The following is a 17,635-nucleotide window of genomic DNA, read 5'->3' on the forward strand; positions in this document are numbered from 1 at the left end:
CTGGGGACAGGTAGAACCTCAGTACGTAGTGACACTTGGTGTTTGCGTACCGGGGATCCACGCACAGCTTGATGCAGCCACACACAAAGGTGGCCATCAGGGTGAGGGTGGCATTGGGTGTATTTTTTCCCCCGTTGCCCAGATCTTTGTACAGTGAGTCCATTCGGACCCGGTCCATCTTTGACCTCCATATAAACTGGAAGATTCAGGCATAAGCCCTTCATCGGGAATGTCTTAGCTCCTCAGATGCTGCCTGACCTGCAGTGCTTTTCCAGCACCACACTTTTCGACTGTGACTCTCCCAGCATCTGCAGGCAGATTCCCTCCCCAAAGCCCATTTTGAAGAGAACATCTCTCATATACGTGATATCACACCTGTCATTTACCTGCAACACTTCAGGCATAAGCCCTTCATCAGGAATGTCCTAGCTCCTCAGATGCTGCCTGACCTGCAGTGCTTTTCCAGCACCACACTTTTCGACTGTGACTCTCCCAGCATCTGCAGTCCTCACTCTCTCATATTTCCTGCTCGTGGCCTGTTGCTCAAAAGGAAGGCTTATCTGGAATTCATCAGGACAAAGACCAAAACGCCAGATTTCAAACAGCCACTATCATTTGTATTATAGCAGAAACGAATGCTGATAAGTTGGCAAGTTGACCCTGATTGGCTGAGCTGTTGCCATGGAGAAAACAATAAGAACGCTCTGCTGGCCAACCTCCTGAGGAATTCAGGGAAGGTTTGAACCTGTTGCCTTTGGTTTGCAGAGACTGGGCCCCTGTGTGTGAATGGATAATTAACAATTCGAAGTGAACACGATCCTGATGATCTTAAATTGAAAGAAATGAAAGGATTGGACACTCTGGCAGTAGGAAACATATTTCCACTGATGGGTGAGTACCGAACCAGAGGACACAGCTTAAAAATACGGGGTAGACCATTTAGGACAGAGCTCAGGAGAAACTTCTTCACCCAGAGAGTGGTGGCTGTGTGGAATGCTCTGCCCCAGAGGGCAGTGGAGGCCCACTCTCTGGATTCATTTAAGAAAGAGTTGGATAGAGCTCACAAAGATAGTGGAATCAAGGGTTATGGAGATAAGGCAGGAACAAGATATTGATTAGGATTGATCAGCCATGATCATATTAAAGCAGTGCAGGCTCGAAGGGCTGAATGGCCTACTCCTGCACCTATTGTCTATTGTCTAAATTGGTTATTTGTAAAGCTAGAAGCACACCCAAGACTGCTCAGCAAGTGCTGCTCCATCCTGGAACTGCATTAAACATTTGGGTTTTGCAAAGAGTGAGCTGGTTGAGTATGGTCTGCACCACCGCCTGTTACAAATAACTGAAGGACCGTGCTGTTGGTTTGATCAGAAAATCACAGGTTGATATGATCTACATGCCCAGCGTCAGACTGCGCTGAAATACATACACAGCCTACTCAACTATGGAGCAGGCAGAATGTCCACTTTGGACTGATGGCAACATTCTGTTCAGAAAAAATCGCACACCCGATGGAACGCAGAAGCATGAAATGGCAACTGGGCTTCATACATATATATGTATAAAATTAGGTTCTTTGAAAATCTAGCTGAGAAGGAGCATAAGTTGTTTGAAATCTGACCATGTCTGCTCTTGTCACGGAACATTACCTCTCAGAACTTCCTGCAGATTAACCAGGAAAGAAACATTATGCTTGGAATCCTTTTGAACTTGCCCCTGGTCATGATGTCGTTCCACAGCAGGGGGTGCAAGTCTACGACACGACAGAGATGAATGTCAACTCCTCCACCCCTTAGCTAGTGGGTATTTTAAACAAACTTTCTCGGGGAGGGTGCAATCGTAAATACCGGAGAGGGGTAAACCGAAGCACATTTTCGGGATAAGGAACAGATAGGGTGTACAGAAATAAACTGATTGAAGAGTGTTAGCCTGAGAATCGAAGCTTTGGAACAATTTGAGCCAGATCTTGCAAAGTTTAATTTTGGAAACGTGAAGGCTGAGAGGCATTTGGAATTCCTTTCTCTTCCTTCATATTTTGCGGGATGTGTATGTGCAAGGCAAGCTCTGGGTGCCCACTTCAGATTGATAGATTGAACTTAAATCCTGCCAATGACTGGTGGCATTTGAACCCAAACACCAAGAGTCCAGTGACATCACAACAATGGCACAGTTTCCCCAAACGATAACTGATGTTAGGTTAGAGTCATAGAGATGTACAGCACGGAAACAGACCCTTCGGTCCAACCTGTCCATGCCGACCAGATATCCCAACCCAATCTAGTCCCACCTGCCAGCACCTGGCCCATATCCCCCCAAACCCTTCCTATTCATATTTCCATCCAGATGCCTCTTAAATGTTGCAATTGTACCAGCGTCCACCACATCCTCTGGCAGCTCATTCCAACCAAGTACCACCCTCTGTGTGAAAAAGTTGCCCCTTCGGTGTCTTTTATATCTTTTCCCTCTCACCCTAAACCTATGCCCTCTAGTTCTGGACTCCCGACCCGAGGGAAAAGACTTTGTCTATTTCTCCTATCCATGCCCCTCATAATTTTGTAAACCTCTATAAGGTCACCCCTCAGCCTCCGACACTCCAGGGAAAACAGCCCCAGCCTGTTCAGCCTCTCCCTGTAGCTCAGATCCTCCAACCCTGGCAACATCCTTGTACTATCTACCTGCGACTGCACTTTCAAGGAGCTATGAACCTGCACTCCAAGGTCTCTTTGTTCAGCAACACTCCCCAGGACCTTACCATTAAGTGTATAAGTCCTGCTAAGATTTGCTTTCCCAAAACGCAGCACCTCGCATTTATCTGAATTAAACTCCATCTGCCACTTCTCAGCCCATTGGCACATCTGGTCCAGATCTTGTTGAGAGTGATAGTATTTTGTTGTCTCGAGAAACAGGACAAACTGGTTGTATGGAGTTCGGTCACAGATTAGCCAATATCTCACTGAACGGTCTAATAATCGCATGACTCTTATTTCCTACAGCTCCTCAACAGTCAACATGTAAATCACCCTCGCTCCCCATCCATGGGAGGAACAGTCTGGACAGGGTAAGCATCAATTTCCTGTCCTGTAATTCGGAATATTTCATCATGTCACTTTATAACACAAATAGGGGAGTCGTCGCACTAACAGCTCCCACGTGGAGCTGAACTGTGTTCGAGGGCAAGAAGACATGATTGATTTCAGAGAGGACACTGGAAAGGTATAATATCAGGTAGGCCCAGGCTACATCTGAAACATGCTATGTGTGGTGCACCGACACAGAGTTACAGAGAAAGGGAAGGAGGTGACTGAAATAACTGCACAGAGGCTGGTATCCCATCACCCTTTATTAACACGTGGAGTGTCCTTCATACTGATCCAGCTCTCTCACGGCCAACTCTCAGAATGAGCGGAACCTCTGACACTCCTGTTTATATGTGTCAGCCGGGACTCCCTGATTAACAGCCCCAATCAGGGAACTCATTCTCGATGTTACAACCACAACCTTGGCAGGAAAGAGAAAATCTTTACGTCAGAGCAGAATGTCAAGCCGTTGGCAGGAATTATGAAACAGTAACATCAGACAGTCAAATATTTCATTGACTTCTGAAGAAAATGTGAAAGTGCTCAGGAAGGAGGGAACACACATGTTGAGTAATACAAGATGTGCCTTCCCACATCCACGTGGGGACGGGTCCATTTTGAGGTCAGGGCCAGTTTTGAGGCTCCGAGCCTGGGATTTTCACTTTCAGGTTGGCTTTAAAATGGGGACTGTGGTCCTGTCAGCGATGCCAGTGTCGTGGCAAAGTGATGGTTATTGTCGGCGAGGTCACACATGCCATGCCAGTCAATAGCTTTGCCAAGTTTTCTGAAGTCCAGTTCATACAAGAATAAACAGCACGTCAAACTACAGAGGGAGAGCCACATGGACACGTGGAAGCAGGAGGCAGTGGCAGCCCCTGCGTTAGGACCTATCTGGTGACTGGTCACGGATACTGAGAGTCTATATCAACAATGATTGAATGATGTTGCAGACTCAATGGGCTTATGGAGAGTCTGACAGGTAAGGGGACCATGAGCTACACGGCTGGATGAACCTCAAGGCTCTTGGCCTCAACCAAGGTCCTTGCTGTCTGCTTGGACAAAAGTCTGTGAGATGGATGAGCAAACTGACCCATTCCACTCAGGCGGCAGGATTAAGGACATCTCCTAATGCTGCCAAAGAACTTGGGGAGGATCCAGTTGTCAAGGTCCATGTTGGAACCAATAGAGTTATAGACAGTCACAGAGATGGACAGCAGGGAAACAGACCCTTCAGTCTAACTTGTCCATGCCGACCAGATATCCCAAATTAATCTGGTCTCATTTGCGAGCAGTTGGCCCATATCCCTCTCAACCATTCCTAGTCATGTCCTTATCTAGATGCCTTTTAAGTGTTGTAATTGAACCAGCCTTCACCACTTCCTCTGGCAGCTCATTCCATACAAACACCACCCTCAGTGTGAAAAAGTGGCCCCTTAGGTCCCTTTTAAATCATTCCCCTCTCACCTTAAATCTAGTTTTGGACTTGCCTACCCTGGGTAAAAAGACCTTGACCTGATCCATGTCCTTCATGATTTTATAAACCTCTATAACATCACCCCTCAGCCTCCAATGCTCTAGGGAACATAGCCCCGGCCTATTCAGCCTCTCCCTATAGCTCAAACCCTCCAACCCTGGCAACATCATTGGAAAGCATTTCTGCACGCTTTCAAGTTTCACAACATCTTTCCAATAACAGAGAGACCAGTATTCCAAAATTGGCCTAATTAAGGTACTGTACAGCTACAAGGAGAAAGTGAGGGCTGCAGATGCTGGAGATCAGAGCTGAAAATGTGTTGCTGGAAAAGCGCAGCAGGTCAGGCAGCATCCAAGGAACAGCTCCTGTTCCTTGGATGCTGCCTGACCTGCTGCGCTTTTCCAGCAACACATTTTCAGCACTGTACAGCTACAACATGCTACCCCAATTCCTATACTCAATTCCTATACTGAATGTACAATAAAAACAAGCATACCAAATGCCTTCTTTACTACCCTGTCTAGCTGCGACTCCACTCTCAAGGAACTATAAACCTGCTCTGCTCTGAGGCACAGGCTCTGTGTATTAAGTAGCGTGGACTTGGCAGAGGTTTTACAGGATGGTAACATCACCAGATATTCCTGAATAGAACAGTTTACCAGTCAAATACAGCTCCGGGGGAGGGGAGGCACAGAGGGTCAAGATTAAAGCATTGGCAAACGTCCTTTCTTGTCCTGTGTTGTCATGTATTACGGCCCACTGTTAAATGATGGATAATTGCAGGGGTCAGAGTGGAGATTTCAGAATGCAGGAGGGATCTGTGTAAGACGCTGAACAATTCAGGCCCATTTTTTAAGTCAGGGAAATGAGACCGATTAAAAATTTGTTGAACATGGTGTGTTGTGATCGAAATGTTTCTTTTCTTCCCCAGCTGCAGTCCGCAGACTTTGTTACACCGCAGAGACCGGAGAGAAGGAGCAATGCTGCAGGTGAGTTGGGGGTCGCGACAGGATTCTCACCAGGATTTTGTCCATCCCTGTGACCACAGAGCTGTCAGAGGAGAGTTCAGCCAGAGACTCCCCGGCTGTCACAGAAGGGCCTGCAAAGGGAGGCCTGTCTTCCCTGACACACTGATTGAAGCAAATGTGTCAATAGCTCAGTATGGTAACACTGATTAGAGCAATGACAGGCCAAGTCTGGCCTGAGCCTCAAACAGTACGGCACTCCCTCAGTAATGACCCTCTGACAGTGCGGCGCTCCCTCAGTACTGTCCCTCCGACAGTGCAGCACTCCCTCAGAACTGTCCCTCTGGCAGTGCAGCACTCCCTCAGTCCTGACCCTCCAACAGTGCAGCACTCCCTCAGTACTGTCCCTCCGACAGTGCGGCACTCCCTCAGTATTGACTCTCCGACAGTGCAGCACTCCCTCAGAACTGTCCCTCTGGCAGTGCGGCACTCCCTCAGTACTGACCTTCTGGCAGTGCAGCACTCCCTCAACACTGACTCTCCGACAGTGCGGCACTCCCTCAGTAATGACCCTCTGACAGTGCGGCGCTCCCTCAGTACTGTCCCTCCGACAGTGCAGCACTCCCTCAGAACTGTCCCTCTGGCAGTGCGGCACTCCCTCAGTACTGACCCTCTGGCAGTGCAGCACTCCCTCAGCACTGACTCTCCAACAGTGCGGCACTCCCTCAATACTGACCATCTGACAGTGTGGCACTCCCTTAGTGTGATGCTGGGAGTGTCAGAGATCTCACGTCTCTAGATTGCAGACACAAACACACCACAATCTGACTCAGGGTCTTCTTCCACTGAGTGAAAGATTCTTAATCCGGGAATAATCTGGGACAACATTCCTCCATCCATCAACAGCTCTCTGTAATGTCCTGACACCCCTCTCATTCTGGCTAACAATAACTCCTACTGAAGCATGGCACTTTGTCAGTGAAGAGCGTTGAGGATATTGCTAAAAGATGTCATTTATCAATGTTAAGCTTTGTTTCTAATCTCTCTGACTCATAAAGTATTCCCTGTGCAGAGAACTAGCAAACAACTCTGCTGGTGAAAATAACAGGAATTTTCCAATGGTGTTGGAAAGTTGTATACGTTTGGTGAATGCTGAGCTTTATCTCATCCTTGCTCTGGTGATAAAGCTTGCTTGTTTCATAGCATCCCTACCACATGGAAGCAGGCCATTCAACCCATCAAGTCCACACTGTCCCTCTGAAGATCATCTCACCCCAATCCCTGACCCTGTATTTCCCATGACTAAACTATCTAGCCTGCACATCCGTGGACAAATTTAACAAGGCCAATCCACCTAACCTGCACATCCTTGGGCTGTGGGAGGAAACCAGAGCACCCAGAGGGAAACGCCACATAGACAGTCACCTGAAAGTAGAATTGAACCTGGAACTCTGGTGCTGTGAGGCAGCAGTGCTAACCACTGAGCCAATGTGCTGCCCAGGGTGGAGTACAACAAGTGCAAAATATACCTTGTACATGTGATCGGATGCTCTTCCTCATTAAAGGAATCAATTTGACCGCTTTTGGAATATCTCAGATCTCCAGGGGTAGTGTGGAATACTGGCTGATAAAGTCCCAGAATATGTTCTGTATCGGAGGGCAAACTATCGGCCGATTAAACAGAATGCCAGTGCCTTCGAGAGTGTCAGCGTCTTCAGTTTTTCAAATGCTTTGTCCCATTGAGAAACGCAACAACTGCTCTGAGCATCACATCCTTTTACCTTTCTCAAAAGCACCTGTTCCATTCTCCATCCATGCAGAATCGCGTGGGATGCTTGGTCATGCAGCAAAACAAAAACGATGTTTTTAAAAGATTGGAGCGTACATTCGGAACTGGGGGAGAAGGGGGTCAGAATGTTTGAACTCTGCAGCTTTCTCATTAATTCTTCCATTGTCTCTGCAGATATCCAGGTGAGTGCTCAATATCCCTTTGGGAATGTGTGATCGACACAAGAGGTGAGATGGCCGAATGCGAGAAACAAAGAATTTCATGCCAGTTAGAAGGGGTTCACGCTGTTGATGTTCACACTACAGGTGCTGTAGCCTATTAAACAGTCTATTTCCTGTGTCCAATGTGGGAGGGTTAAACAAGGACTGAAAACCAAACTGAAACCCAAGAGAGAAGAACACTAGGAATCGAATGCTTCCGGTTGGAAACACATTCTCCCAGAGTTTGATCGACAGACTCTTGTTTGTTTGATTTTACCACTTAACGCACAATGTGACTCATCTCACCACACTGCATTGAGATGTCCGTTTGTTTCCCATTTAGGTGATGTGTTGGATTGCGAACTGACTGACCGTGTGTACCATTTGCAAGTGCTGCCCATACAGATAAAGTGGCAACACCTTTCAACAATTGTGCTTGTTTCAAAGTACCTAATTGGTCCGGATACTCAGTCAGTATGTGACAGAATGGGAATGTTCATCATCCTGGGCCATTTCACTCTCCACCTTGCAGCCTAACTGAAGCGCTGGTTTATTTATTCGGGTGGATCCACCTTGGCCGAGATCAGCCCCGGGTCTGATGTGGTTGAGGAAGAGAAGTTGTAAAACTTTCACTCATCAATGGTTCCCAGCTGCAACTGAACCCTGTCCCTGAGCTTTCATCAGAAATTTCCCCAATTGGTGGAAATTGCGAGAAACAGCATTAACTTCAAGTAAGATTTGACAGAATCACCCCTGTGCACACGGATTTATACTCACTTCCAGTCAACCCTGGTTTGAAAACTCTCACTTGTTATCGAATCCCTATCCTGCCACTTTCTCTTTCTGTAATCTCTTCCTATCCCACATCCCTTGGACATCTCTGGCCTTTTGAACATCCCCGATTTCAACTGCTCCGCCATCGGTAGCCAGGTGTTCAGGTGCCTGAGCTAGAAGCTCTGTCATTCTCTCCCTCCACCTCTCTGACTCTCCAGCTCTCGTTTCTCCCTGATGGCACAATTTAAACGTTCTTTGACCGATCGATTGGCCCTCATGTCTCCTGATGTGGCTCAAATACTCCCGTGGAAGACCTTGGGATATTTCATTCCATTAAATAGAAAAATACAAGCTGTTGTTTGTATGACACAGTATCGGCAAGATTTTACAGCTGGGCCCAAGTAGTTGAGAGCCATTTTGTCTTCGCTGGCCAGTCATGAATTACTCCATGTGAAAATGCGTCAGTCATTGCCAGTTTCCTCCAACACCATTTGACTCCCTCAGTGGAGCTGTTATAAGACTCCAACTCCAAGCAAGGGGCGTGTTTACAGACGTGACACAGCGAGGTGTGGTTAGAACACCAGAGCTGGAGCAGTGCTGAATGGAAGGGTGAACAAAGCAAAAACATCAAGTGGAAAGAAAACTGGGAAAGGGATGCGAGCGGCAAAAGGTGTTCACGGAAAACTGATTTCACCTGGAATCACATCCCATCCACCAGAGCAGACTGGAGAGCAAATGCCAGGTCTGAGCTTTGGTTCGGGGATGTGGCTATTCCAGTGGTGATCTCACTGAAACTCTTCAAACCTTGCTGCCATTCCAAACTCCATGATCTTCGCTTTGTCTGACTCGATATATCATCGTCTTCCAAAGCGGTGTGTCTCCTCAGCCTCTCTTTTTCTCTGCATGTGGTGTGGTCCAAACCATATTCCCCCAGGAATGATCCTCCCCGCTTAACCAGGAGGTCACTGAGACAGCCTTATCCCACACTGGCTCCTTTCAGATCTGTGGTAGACACATGAAGAACGTTAATCGGTGCAGAATGGGCTCATCACTTGCTTAAGGTTCCGCTATCCGTTCATCTTTTATTCAGACCAGTGTCCCTGAGGACACACAGCCTGAGTCCGTACCCTCTATATCTTTGGTGGAGTAACTCAGTTCTTCTGCCTTTGACGTCTTCAGACGTATTACCATAGTCTATTCCCATTGGTATCTCTGGCTTTTCTTCTCCATCTGTTCCAATGTCTTCATCATCATAAACCTATCCGCAGCTTGACAAATGTGAATTCTGCCTTCTCTCTCTCAGCTGAGCACTGGCTGCTTCACTTAGCTTTGCAATCCGGGACTAAGTGTGGTTGAGAAAAGTTGCCATGGGTACGTACTATAGAAGCAGAGGAGGACAATTATCTGATTTGGCCTCATTGACAACCTTTGAAATCCAAAGAGACAAAAATGCATGCAAAGACTTCCTCTGTTGAAGTCACTGGGCTGCTGAATCCCTACAGTGTAAAGCAGCTCATACCAACCCTACAAACAGCATCCCGCCCACCCCCTCCAGACTCCTCGACCCCAATCCCTGCAACCCTGCATTTCCCATGGCTAAGCCATCCAGCTTGCACATCCCTGGACACTCTGGGCAATTTAAGAAGGCCAATCCATCTAACCTGCATATCTTTGAAGTGCGGCAGGGGTGAACTGGAGGAAACCCATGCAGACAATGGTAGAACCTGCAAACTCCCCACAGACATCTCACCCAAGGCTGGAATCACGCACGTTCCCTGGTAAGGCAGCAGTGCAAACCACTGAATCACCTGAAGCTCTTCTGGTTCACCATTTCCCAGTCTGGTCGCCAGAGGAGACAACGCAAATGATGATTCTTAGCAAACTCTCTCTGCCCATTAGTCTCGCATTGATCCAGACCCCGGGAGTGGAAAACGCTCCGTGGTGCAGAGCTCTGGAACTCATTCAATTCAAGTCGCCCCCCCTAAAGACCTCACACTGACCACAGGCCATGTGTAAAATGCGCAGTGCGTCCTGATCAGCAAGCCTTCGTCTCAATAACCCCTCAGGGTTTCCTTCCCTATAGCTGTCGCCTTCACGGTGTTGCGATTTTAATTCTTAATACGGTGAGATTTGGATGCATTGCCTCTGAGTGAAATAATGGGATCCTAACCCACAATATGGATGCATGTGTTACCTCTACTTTTGACAGAATGGTGATACGCAGTCAGGGAGGATGGACAGAGGCACATCTTTGCCCACAATGTTGGAACAAAAGGTCAGCATCTAATTTTGGTTATTATTTACTCATGGGAAATGAGTGGCAAAGGCAAGGCGAGCATTCATTGGTCCCCCTAAGTGCCCTTGAGAGTATTTTGATACAAATGCTCATCTTGCCCAGCCATCTCAGAGGGCAGTTCAGAAACTGCAACACGGAATGTATTTGATTAGAGTCAGAGACGTACAGCTTGGAAACAGATCCTTCAGTCCAACACGTCCACGCCAACCAGATATTGGAAATTAATCTAATTCCACTTGCCAGCATTTGGCCCATATCCCTCTCAACCCTTCCTATTCATATACCCATCCAGATGCCTTTTAAATTGGACCAGCCCCCACCACTTCCTCTGGCAGCTCATTCCATGCACCCTCTGTGTGAAAGGTTGCCCCTCAGGTCCCTTTTATATCTTTTCCCGCTCACATTTAAACCTATCCCCTCTAGTTTTCGAATCCCCTACCCTCGGGAAAAGACCATGCCTCTCATGATTTTATAGATCTCTTGAAGGTCACCCCTCAGCCTCTGATGCTGCAGGGAACATAGCCCCAGCTTATTCAGCCTCTCCCTATAACTCAAACCCTCCAATCCCAGCAGCACCCTTTTGAATCTTTTCTGAACCCTTTCAAGTTTCACGACATCTTTCCCATATAAGGATGACCAGAAATGAACGCAGTCTTCCATCGGTGGCCTAACCAGTGAACCACAGAGGGTAAAGTCTCCAGCTATAATGTTGGAATTTGCTGACCCAATTCACTACTCTTTTACATACATTGTTTTGACACCACCAGGGATGTTCTCATCCCTGGATTCCAGGACTTCAGCCGATCCCTGCTTTCTCATCCGTTCAGTGCCAAACCTTGGGCAGGGGAAGGCGAAGTCCCCATTTCTGACCACCGGGCAGGATCCTTGCTGGAGGTGTGCAGCCAACAAGGGAGAAGAAACTCTGGGACACAACGCAACGGATAATTTTGTTCTGACGTATATCTCTCTCTCTCACACACAGGTTTACCCGTATGAAATGCTGAAAGGAAGCAGGAGTATGAATCTGCCCCCGGGAGTGGACAGGCCCCGGCTGGAGGTAAGCATGGCAAGAACCTGCCTCTTGGAAACAAGAGGAAGTGCACAAAGACCGTGAAAGCCCATTGGATCAAAGAGACAGGAAGTAGCAGCCAGCAGTTGTTGTCAGTAGAAGGAACGTGTACAAGGAGGGTTCTTGTGGGAGTTCCCCGACTTGTGAAGCGTGAGGCCTGAGTTCAAGTCCAGGATGATCAGCTGAGGATCCTGGGACTGTATTCATTCGAGTTTCAAAGGTTGAGGGGAGATCTAATAGAAACTTACAAGATGGTGCATGGCTTTGAAAGGGTGGATGCTGGGAATTTGTTTCCATTAGGTGGGGAGACTAGGACCCATGGGCACAGCCTTAAAAATTAAAGGGGCTCAATTTAGAACGGAAATGAGAAGACATTTCTTCAGCCAGAGAGTGGTGGGCCTGTGGAATTCATTGCTACGGAGCACAGTGGAGACCGAGATGATGGGTGTCTTCAAGGCAGAGGATGATAAATTCATAATCTTGCAAGGAATTAAGGGTGACGGGGAGAGTGCGGGTAAGTGGAATTGGAACGGTCATCGGCCATGATTAAATGGCAGAGTGGGCTCAATGGGCCGAATGGCCTGGCTTCCACTCCTACATCTTATGGTCTTAGGTTCATAAGTCTGAACTGCTCCAGAGATGCATCATAATATGGCATAGGAGTTGAGACGTCGTGTTGAGGTTGTACAGGATGTTGGTGAGGCTTTGTCTGGAATACTTTGTCCAGTTCCAGGCAGCTTGTCATAGGAAGGGTGTTATTAAGCTCGAGAGGGCTCAGAAGAAATTTGCCGGGATGTCGATGGGAATGGAAGGTTTAAGTTCTGTAGAAAGACTGGGACTTTTCTCGCAGGAGCGTAGGAGGTTGACAGATGACCTGAGAGAGGTTTACTAAATCATAAGGGAGGGTTAATGACAGGTGTCCTTTCCTGAGGAGAGGGGCTTTCAAGACAATATTTTTAAATTGAGAGGAGAGGGTCTGTTTCCATGTTGTATGACTCTACAGATTGATTCAATATGTCTGCATGGGTCAGTATAAGAACAGCTTCTCTTGATTTGTACTGGTTAGCTGGACTTTGAGCGAGAAGGCAGACATCATGTAGCTGAGCAAAGTACTGAACAGTAAGGATAATAATAACAGACTTCAGATGGTGGGGACATTTAATATAGAGCAGTGTGAAATGCCAGCCATTTTGTTGGAAGGGGGAGCAGACCCAAACTTGGTCCAACTGGAAGGGGGGGTTATGGGAAGGAGAAGCCAGGAGGAGTGTCGGTGGGTGAATGGTCGCAAAACTTGAAGTCGGTGGGACAATAGGAGGAAGTGATTTTAAAAACTAACTTCAGGATCCTTGGGGTCTGATCCAGGAAGAGAGAAATTACTGGAGAAACTCAGCAAGTCTGGCAGCACAGTGGAGAGAGAAACAGGGTTAACGTTTCAAGTGCAGTGACTCTTCGAGAGCGATCAATTTGAGGTGGGACTGGTCAATTCAGTGGGGGGAAAAATGAGGGACAATTCAGGGGGAGGCCCGTTCAGAGTTTGGGGAACAATTCAGGAAGAGCGAGGGGAGTGGGATTCAAGAAAGGACTATTCACACAAGTTAGGGTGATTCAAGAAGGGGCTATTCACAGAAGAAGGGTGATTCAGGAAGGGTCTAATTACAGAGCAGGGGGTAATTTAAGGAGAGTTGACTTGTAGAGGATGCTAGGTTTGGATTGAACCACTCAGCATCTGAGGTGACCTGGTTCGTGGATCTCAACTCAGGTTGGTGGGGGATATCCATGGCACAGCCATTCATTGTGCCGTATTGGAAGCTTTTCAATAACTGAAGCCAGAACAATAGCCATCGATCATTCCTAAGAGGAGGAAAGAGACGGGGGTCGGGGGACCTTTTCCAAGGGAGGAAGCATGATGATTGAAAGTCTCTTGCAGCAAGACTGGGGGTAGACTTGATTTCTCTTGAATCTCTCACCTTCACCTGACAAATTAAAATATTTGCCTTCTCTCTGACAGAGACATCTGTCCCCCGAGGAGTTCCAGGAGGTTTTCGGGATGACAATTAAAGAGTTTGATAAGCTTCCCCAGTGGAAGAGGACTGATCTGAAGAAGAAGGCTTGTCTCTTTTAATGTGCTTGAAGGGTGGGATGGAGAATCCTGACGTTGGCTGCTTTGCTAAATGGTTGTTGCTGCTCCAATATATCACTCACACACGACTCAACTTTAAAGCGTTTTTCCTTTCCACGTGTGTTTTTTTTTTCTCTCCTCTTCTATTTTCAAATATCCTGGGTTGGAAACCCTGGTGATCTCACGATGGTATTTTGGTTTGGTTTGGATTGGCTGTGCTGCATACATCCCCCTCACCACAAGCCGAAAGTGAACTGCGACCGTGATGAGCTCCACATGTATCCAATCAGTCCCTGATGTCTGAGTTGCAGTGCGGTTTGGCGTGTGATCAGCCCTGTCTGCAACGCATTGCGTTCCTGGTGGAACAGGCTTCCGAAGGGCTGAATGGCCAGTTCATCCGCAGCACTGACACTTCAGCGTTTGTCCTCTTCAGACATTTCGCTCAGCTCTGAGCCAGGAACAATCCAGAGTCTGCTTCCCCTCTGGACCGAATCACTCAACAACTTGAAATCGGAAGCCGAACTTCCTTCTTCAGATGTTGGGAAAACCTGGGGTCCGATGCTTTCACGTTTTGTGCACCTCGCATCTTTGACAAATCCACTCCCGCCATCGAAAGACTCACGCAAAGGATCAAAGTCGGTCCGATCCGGATATGGAAGAAGGGGGCATGAATTCATCCAAATATCAAAACTAATCTATATTTCAAAGAAAAATCTATTTATTCTCTCTGCTGCTATTGTTCTTAGTCCTGAGGTACAGTGAACCATGGTTAGCTGTAGGTCTGTGACTGTGAGGTACATGGCACACACCTCTGCCTCTGCTGTGCTACTGCACCTCACAGGAAGGACTGGAGACTGAGCGTGTTATTCCATTTGAGTGCCTCCTGTCACCCTGACATTGACTTGCAATATTATGGTCTGGACTGTTTCTGGAGTTGACGAAGAAAGTGTAGTTTGACTTCTTGGCCAAATCAAAGGACAAGGTGGAGATAATGTCTCCCAGAACATGCTCTGGTTTCTCCACCTGATCTGAAGAACAGTGACAAGTCCTCAGGGTGTTGGTGAATGGGCTCCTGATCTGCCATCACATAATTGGGCCCAGGTATTTATCAATGATTAGTACACCCAAAACACATAAGGCCCATCCACCCCTAAACTGCTTTGTAATCACCCCCTGAGTACCTGTTATATATCTTGTGTTTAAAATAAATACAATTCTGTTTTATAGCTTGATGCCTTTCCTAACTAAGATGACAGCCCTCTCCATGGATCAGGGGATTATGCAGTTGACAGTCAGACAATGTGCCTCAGAAATTGGAGGTACTGGCAAATTGGGCTGTCCTAACACTAAAGTCCCTGTTAAAGTGGGGGACAAACTTGATATAATGGAGGATGGGATTCGTGCAGAGAATCTTAGAATCCCTACAGTGTGGAAGCAGGCCATTCAGCCCATCCTGGTCCTCCAAAAAGCTTCCCACCCAGACTCACCCTCCCCTTGTAACCCTGCATTTCTCCAGGGCTAATCCATCTAGCCTGCGCACTATGGGGCAATTCAGCATGGTCAATCCACCCGAACCTGCACATCCTTGGATTGTGGGAGGAAACCGGATGACCCAGAGGGGATGCGCACAGACACCGGGGGGGGAAGAACGTACAGGCTCCACACAGACAGTCACCCAAGGCTGGAATCGAACCTGGGTCCCTGGCGCTGTGAGGCAGCAGTGCTAACCACTGAGCCACCGTGCTGTGACAATAACAATGTTCACAAAAGGTGATATTTCAATGAGACGTTAGGTGGGCAGCTTTTAAATAAGTGCCCTGAAGAACACGCATCTTTTTTTCCTCTCCTGTGAAAATGCATTATCTCTCGCAAATCATAATTTTGCTTTGCTTTTGCTCCTGGTGTTTGGTACAAGGTACACCACAAGGTACTCTGTAAAAATGCTTTGTTGTAAACCAATTCCACAGCAAGCCCACCTGGAGCACCAACAGCTTACGCGGGGCGTCGACAGTGCAGTTATGGTTAAAGTGAAAGGGTCTGTGCAGTTCTGTGTATTGTATGTTGCACCACCGTCTCAGTAACCACAGGCTGCTGTGGTAACATTACAACACTTGGCAGTAATTGAATAAACCTGTAACATGGCCTTCTCAATAGAACGTCTGTCCTTGTTACACATGTGGTATCAATTTATACAGCACGGAAACTCTCAACCAAGATTACAAAGTGTTGGAAATAATCAGGAGCTAGGCAAACGTTAGGAGTGGAGTTTGATAATGGTTTTCCAGGAATCATTTTCTTTCCCTCATTTGCTTATTCTTTCTCACTTCTTGTCTCTGTCATGATCCTTCGCTTTCTCCCTCTTCTTCACTGACTCACAGTTCCCCCCTTTCTTTCTCTCTCTCTCTCTCTCTCTCTCTCTCCATCTCCCCCCTCGCTCTCATCATATTCAACACAGAGGTCACCAATCAGCCCATTATTAGAGTGGTGCTGGAAAAGCACAGCAGGGTCAGGCAGCATCTGAAGAGCAGGAAAATCGACGTTTCGGGCAGGAGCCCTTCATTAGGAAGGGCTTTTGCCTGAAACGTCGATTTTCCTACTCCTTGGATGCTGCCTGACTCTGCTGTGTTTTTCCAGCACCATTCTCATCTTGACTCTAATCTCCAGCATCTGCAGTACTCATTTTTGCCTATTCAGCCCATTATATCCAGGCCAGCTCTCTGTACAACAATCCCAGTCAGTCACATTCCCTCATGCTCTCTCTCTCTCTCTTTCCCCGCGGCCCTCTGAGTTTATTTCCCGCAATCTAGTTTCCTTTCGGATATTCATTCAGCATTTTACCCTCATTGGCAGAAAGCTACAGCTCATTCCCATTCTCTGGGGGAAAAACAACCCACCCTCATATTCCCCCGTACTCCCTGTTTTCTCTCTTTCTCACATCTGCTGCAGGTTTTTGGAACTTTACAATTTTTATCATATATTAGTGAATATTAGACATGAACATGAATCACAGGCACTACTGTGCTGCAAGTGTGGGCAAACTGCTATGGATCAATTCAATAGCAACAGAAAGGGGTGTCTGATGAAAGGAGGTATGTTTAAGGGCATCAGGTAAGATAGGGTGCTGGGTGGGTTGGGTTTAGCAAGGCAAGAAATTATGATTCCACACCCTCGAAACAACGTTGTCCACTGATGGTTATTGTCCGACCTCTACATTAAAACAATCCCGCTGTTTACATTTAATTGAGTGGTTGCAAAGTCTCAATGTTGTCCTGAGAGTCTGTAGCGTACATGAACGGAGCCATCAATCTCCCTGAGGTGTACAGCAAGGAGGAGGAACCAATCAGTGCTTTCAGCAACACTTTGCAGAAACTGAATCGGTGAGGTGCAGGATGCACTCAACACCTACTCTGTTGATATCACGCCTTTAAGGTGGCAAAAGGTGATTTCACAGGGCAGTGAACAAGCAAAGGCTGGCACTGAGGTGCACAAGGAGGTGCTATAATCATAATGTTGGTCAGAGAGGTAGGTCTGAAGGAGCACCTTATTGGAGGAGGAAGAGAGAGAGAGAGAGGGAGAGACAGAGAGACAGAGACAGTGACAGAGACAGAGACAGTGACAGAGACAGAGACAGTGACAGTGACAGTGACAGTGACAGTGAGAGCTTCGTGCCTGGGCAGCTCATGGTGCTGCGATGGAAACCCAGATTGCTTGGGAGGCAAGAATTGGAGTGTGTGTCTGAGTGTCTGTATGTGTCTGTATGTGTTCGGGGTGTGTACGTGTGTATATCTGTGGTGTGTGTCTGTCTGTCTGTATGTTGTGTGTGTGTGTGTGTGTGTGTGGTGTGTGTGTGTATCTGTATGTGAGTGAGTGAG

The 17,635-nt window shown here is 47.3% G+C and overlaps 1 protein-coding gene across 4 annotated transcripts in view; it reads left to right on the plus strand.

Moving 5' to 3' along the window:
* The window catches only part of dmtn (dematin actin binding protein), a 47,453-nt gene extending 32,464 nt beyond the window's left edge, over positions 1-14,989 (plus strand). For 3 of the 4 annotated variants that reach the window (XM_043681540.1, XM_043681544.1, XM_043681542.1), the window contains 6 exons: positions 2,994-3,058; positions 5,483-5,540; positions 7,480-7,487; positions 10,489-10,554; positions 11,558-11,632; positions 13,653-14,989. In XM_043681540.1, the coding sequence (XP_043537475.1) occupies positions 2,994-3,058; positions 5,483-5,540; positions 7,480-7,487; positions 10,489-10,554; positions 11,558-11,632; positions 13,653-13,766 (386 nt within the window). In that variant the 3' untranslated portion in view covers positions 13,767-14,989. The remainder of the gene's footprint in view (positions 1-2,993; positions 3,059-5,482; positions 5,541-7,479; positions 7,488-10,488; positions 10,555-11,557; positions 11,633-13,652) is intronic. The other variant, XM_043681543.1, reaches the window with a different exon arrangement.
* Positions 14,990-17,635: the final 2,646 nt, after the last annotated feature.

The sequence above is a fragment of the Chiloscyllium plagiosum genome, chromosome 42 (genome assembly GCF_004010195.1).
Source record: "Chiloscyllium plagiosum isolate BGI_BamShark_2017 chromosome 42, ASM401019v2, whole genome shotgun sequence".
In the NCBI taxonomy this organism is placed as follows: domain Eukaryota; kingdom Metazoa; phylum Chordata; class Chondrichthyes; order Orectolobiformes; family Hemiscylliidae; genus Chiloscyllium; species Chiloscyllium plagiosum.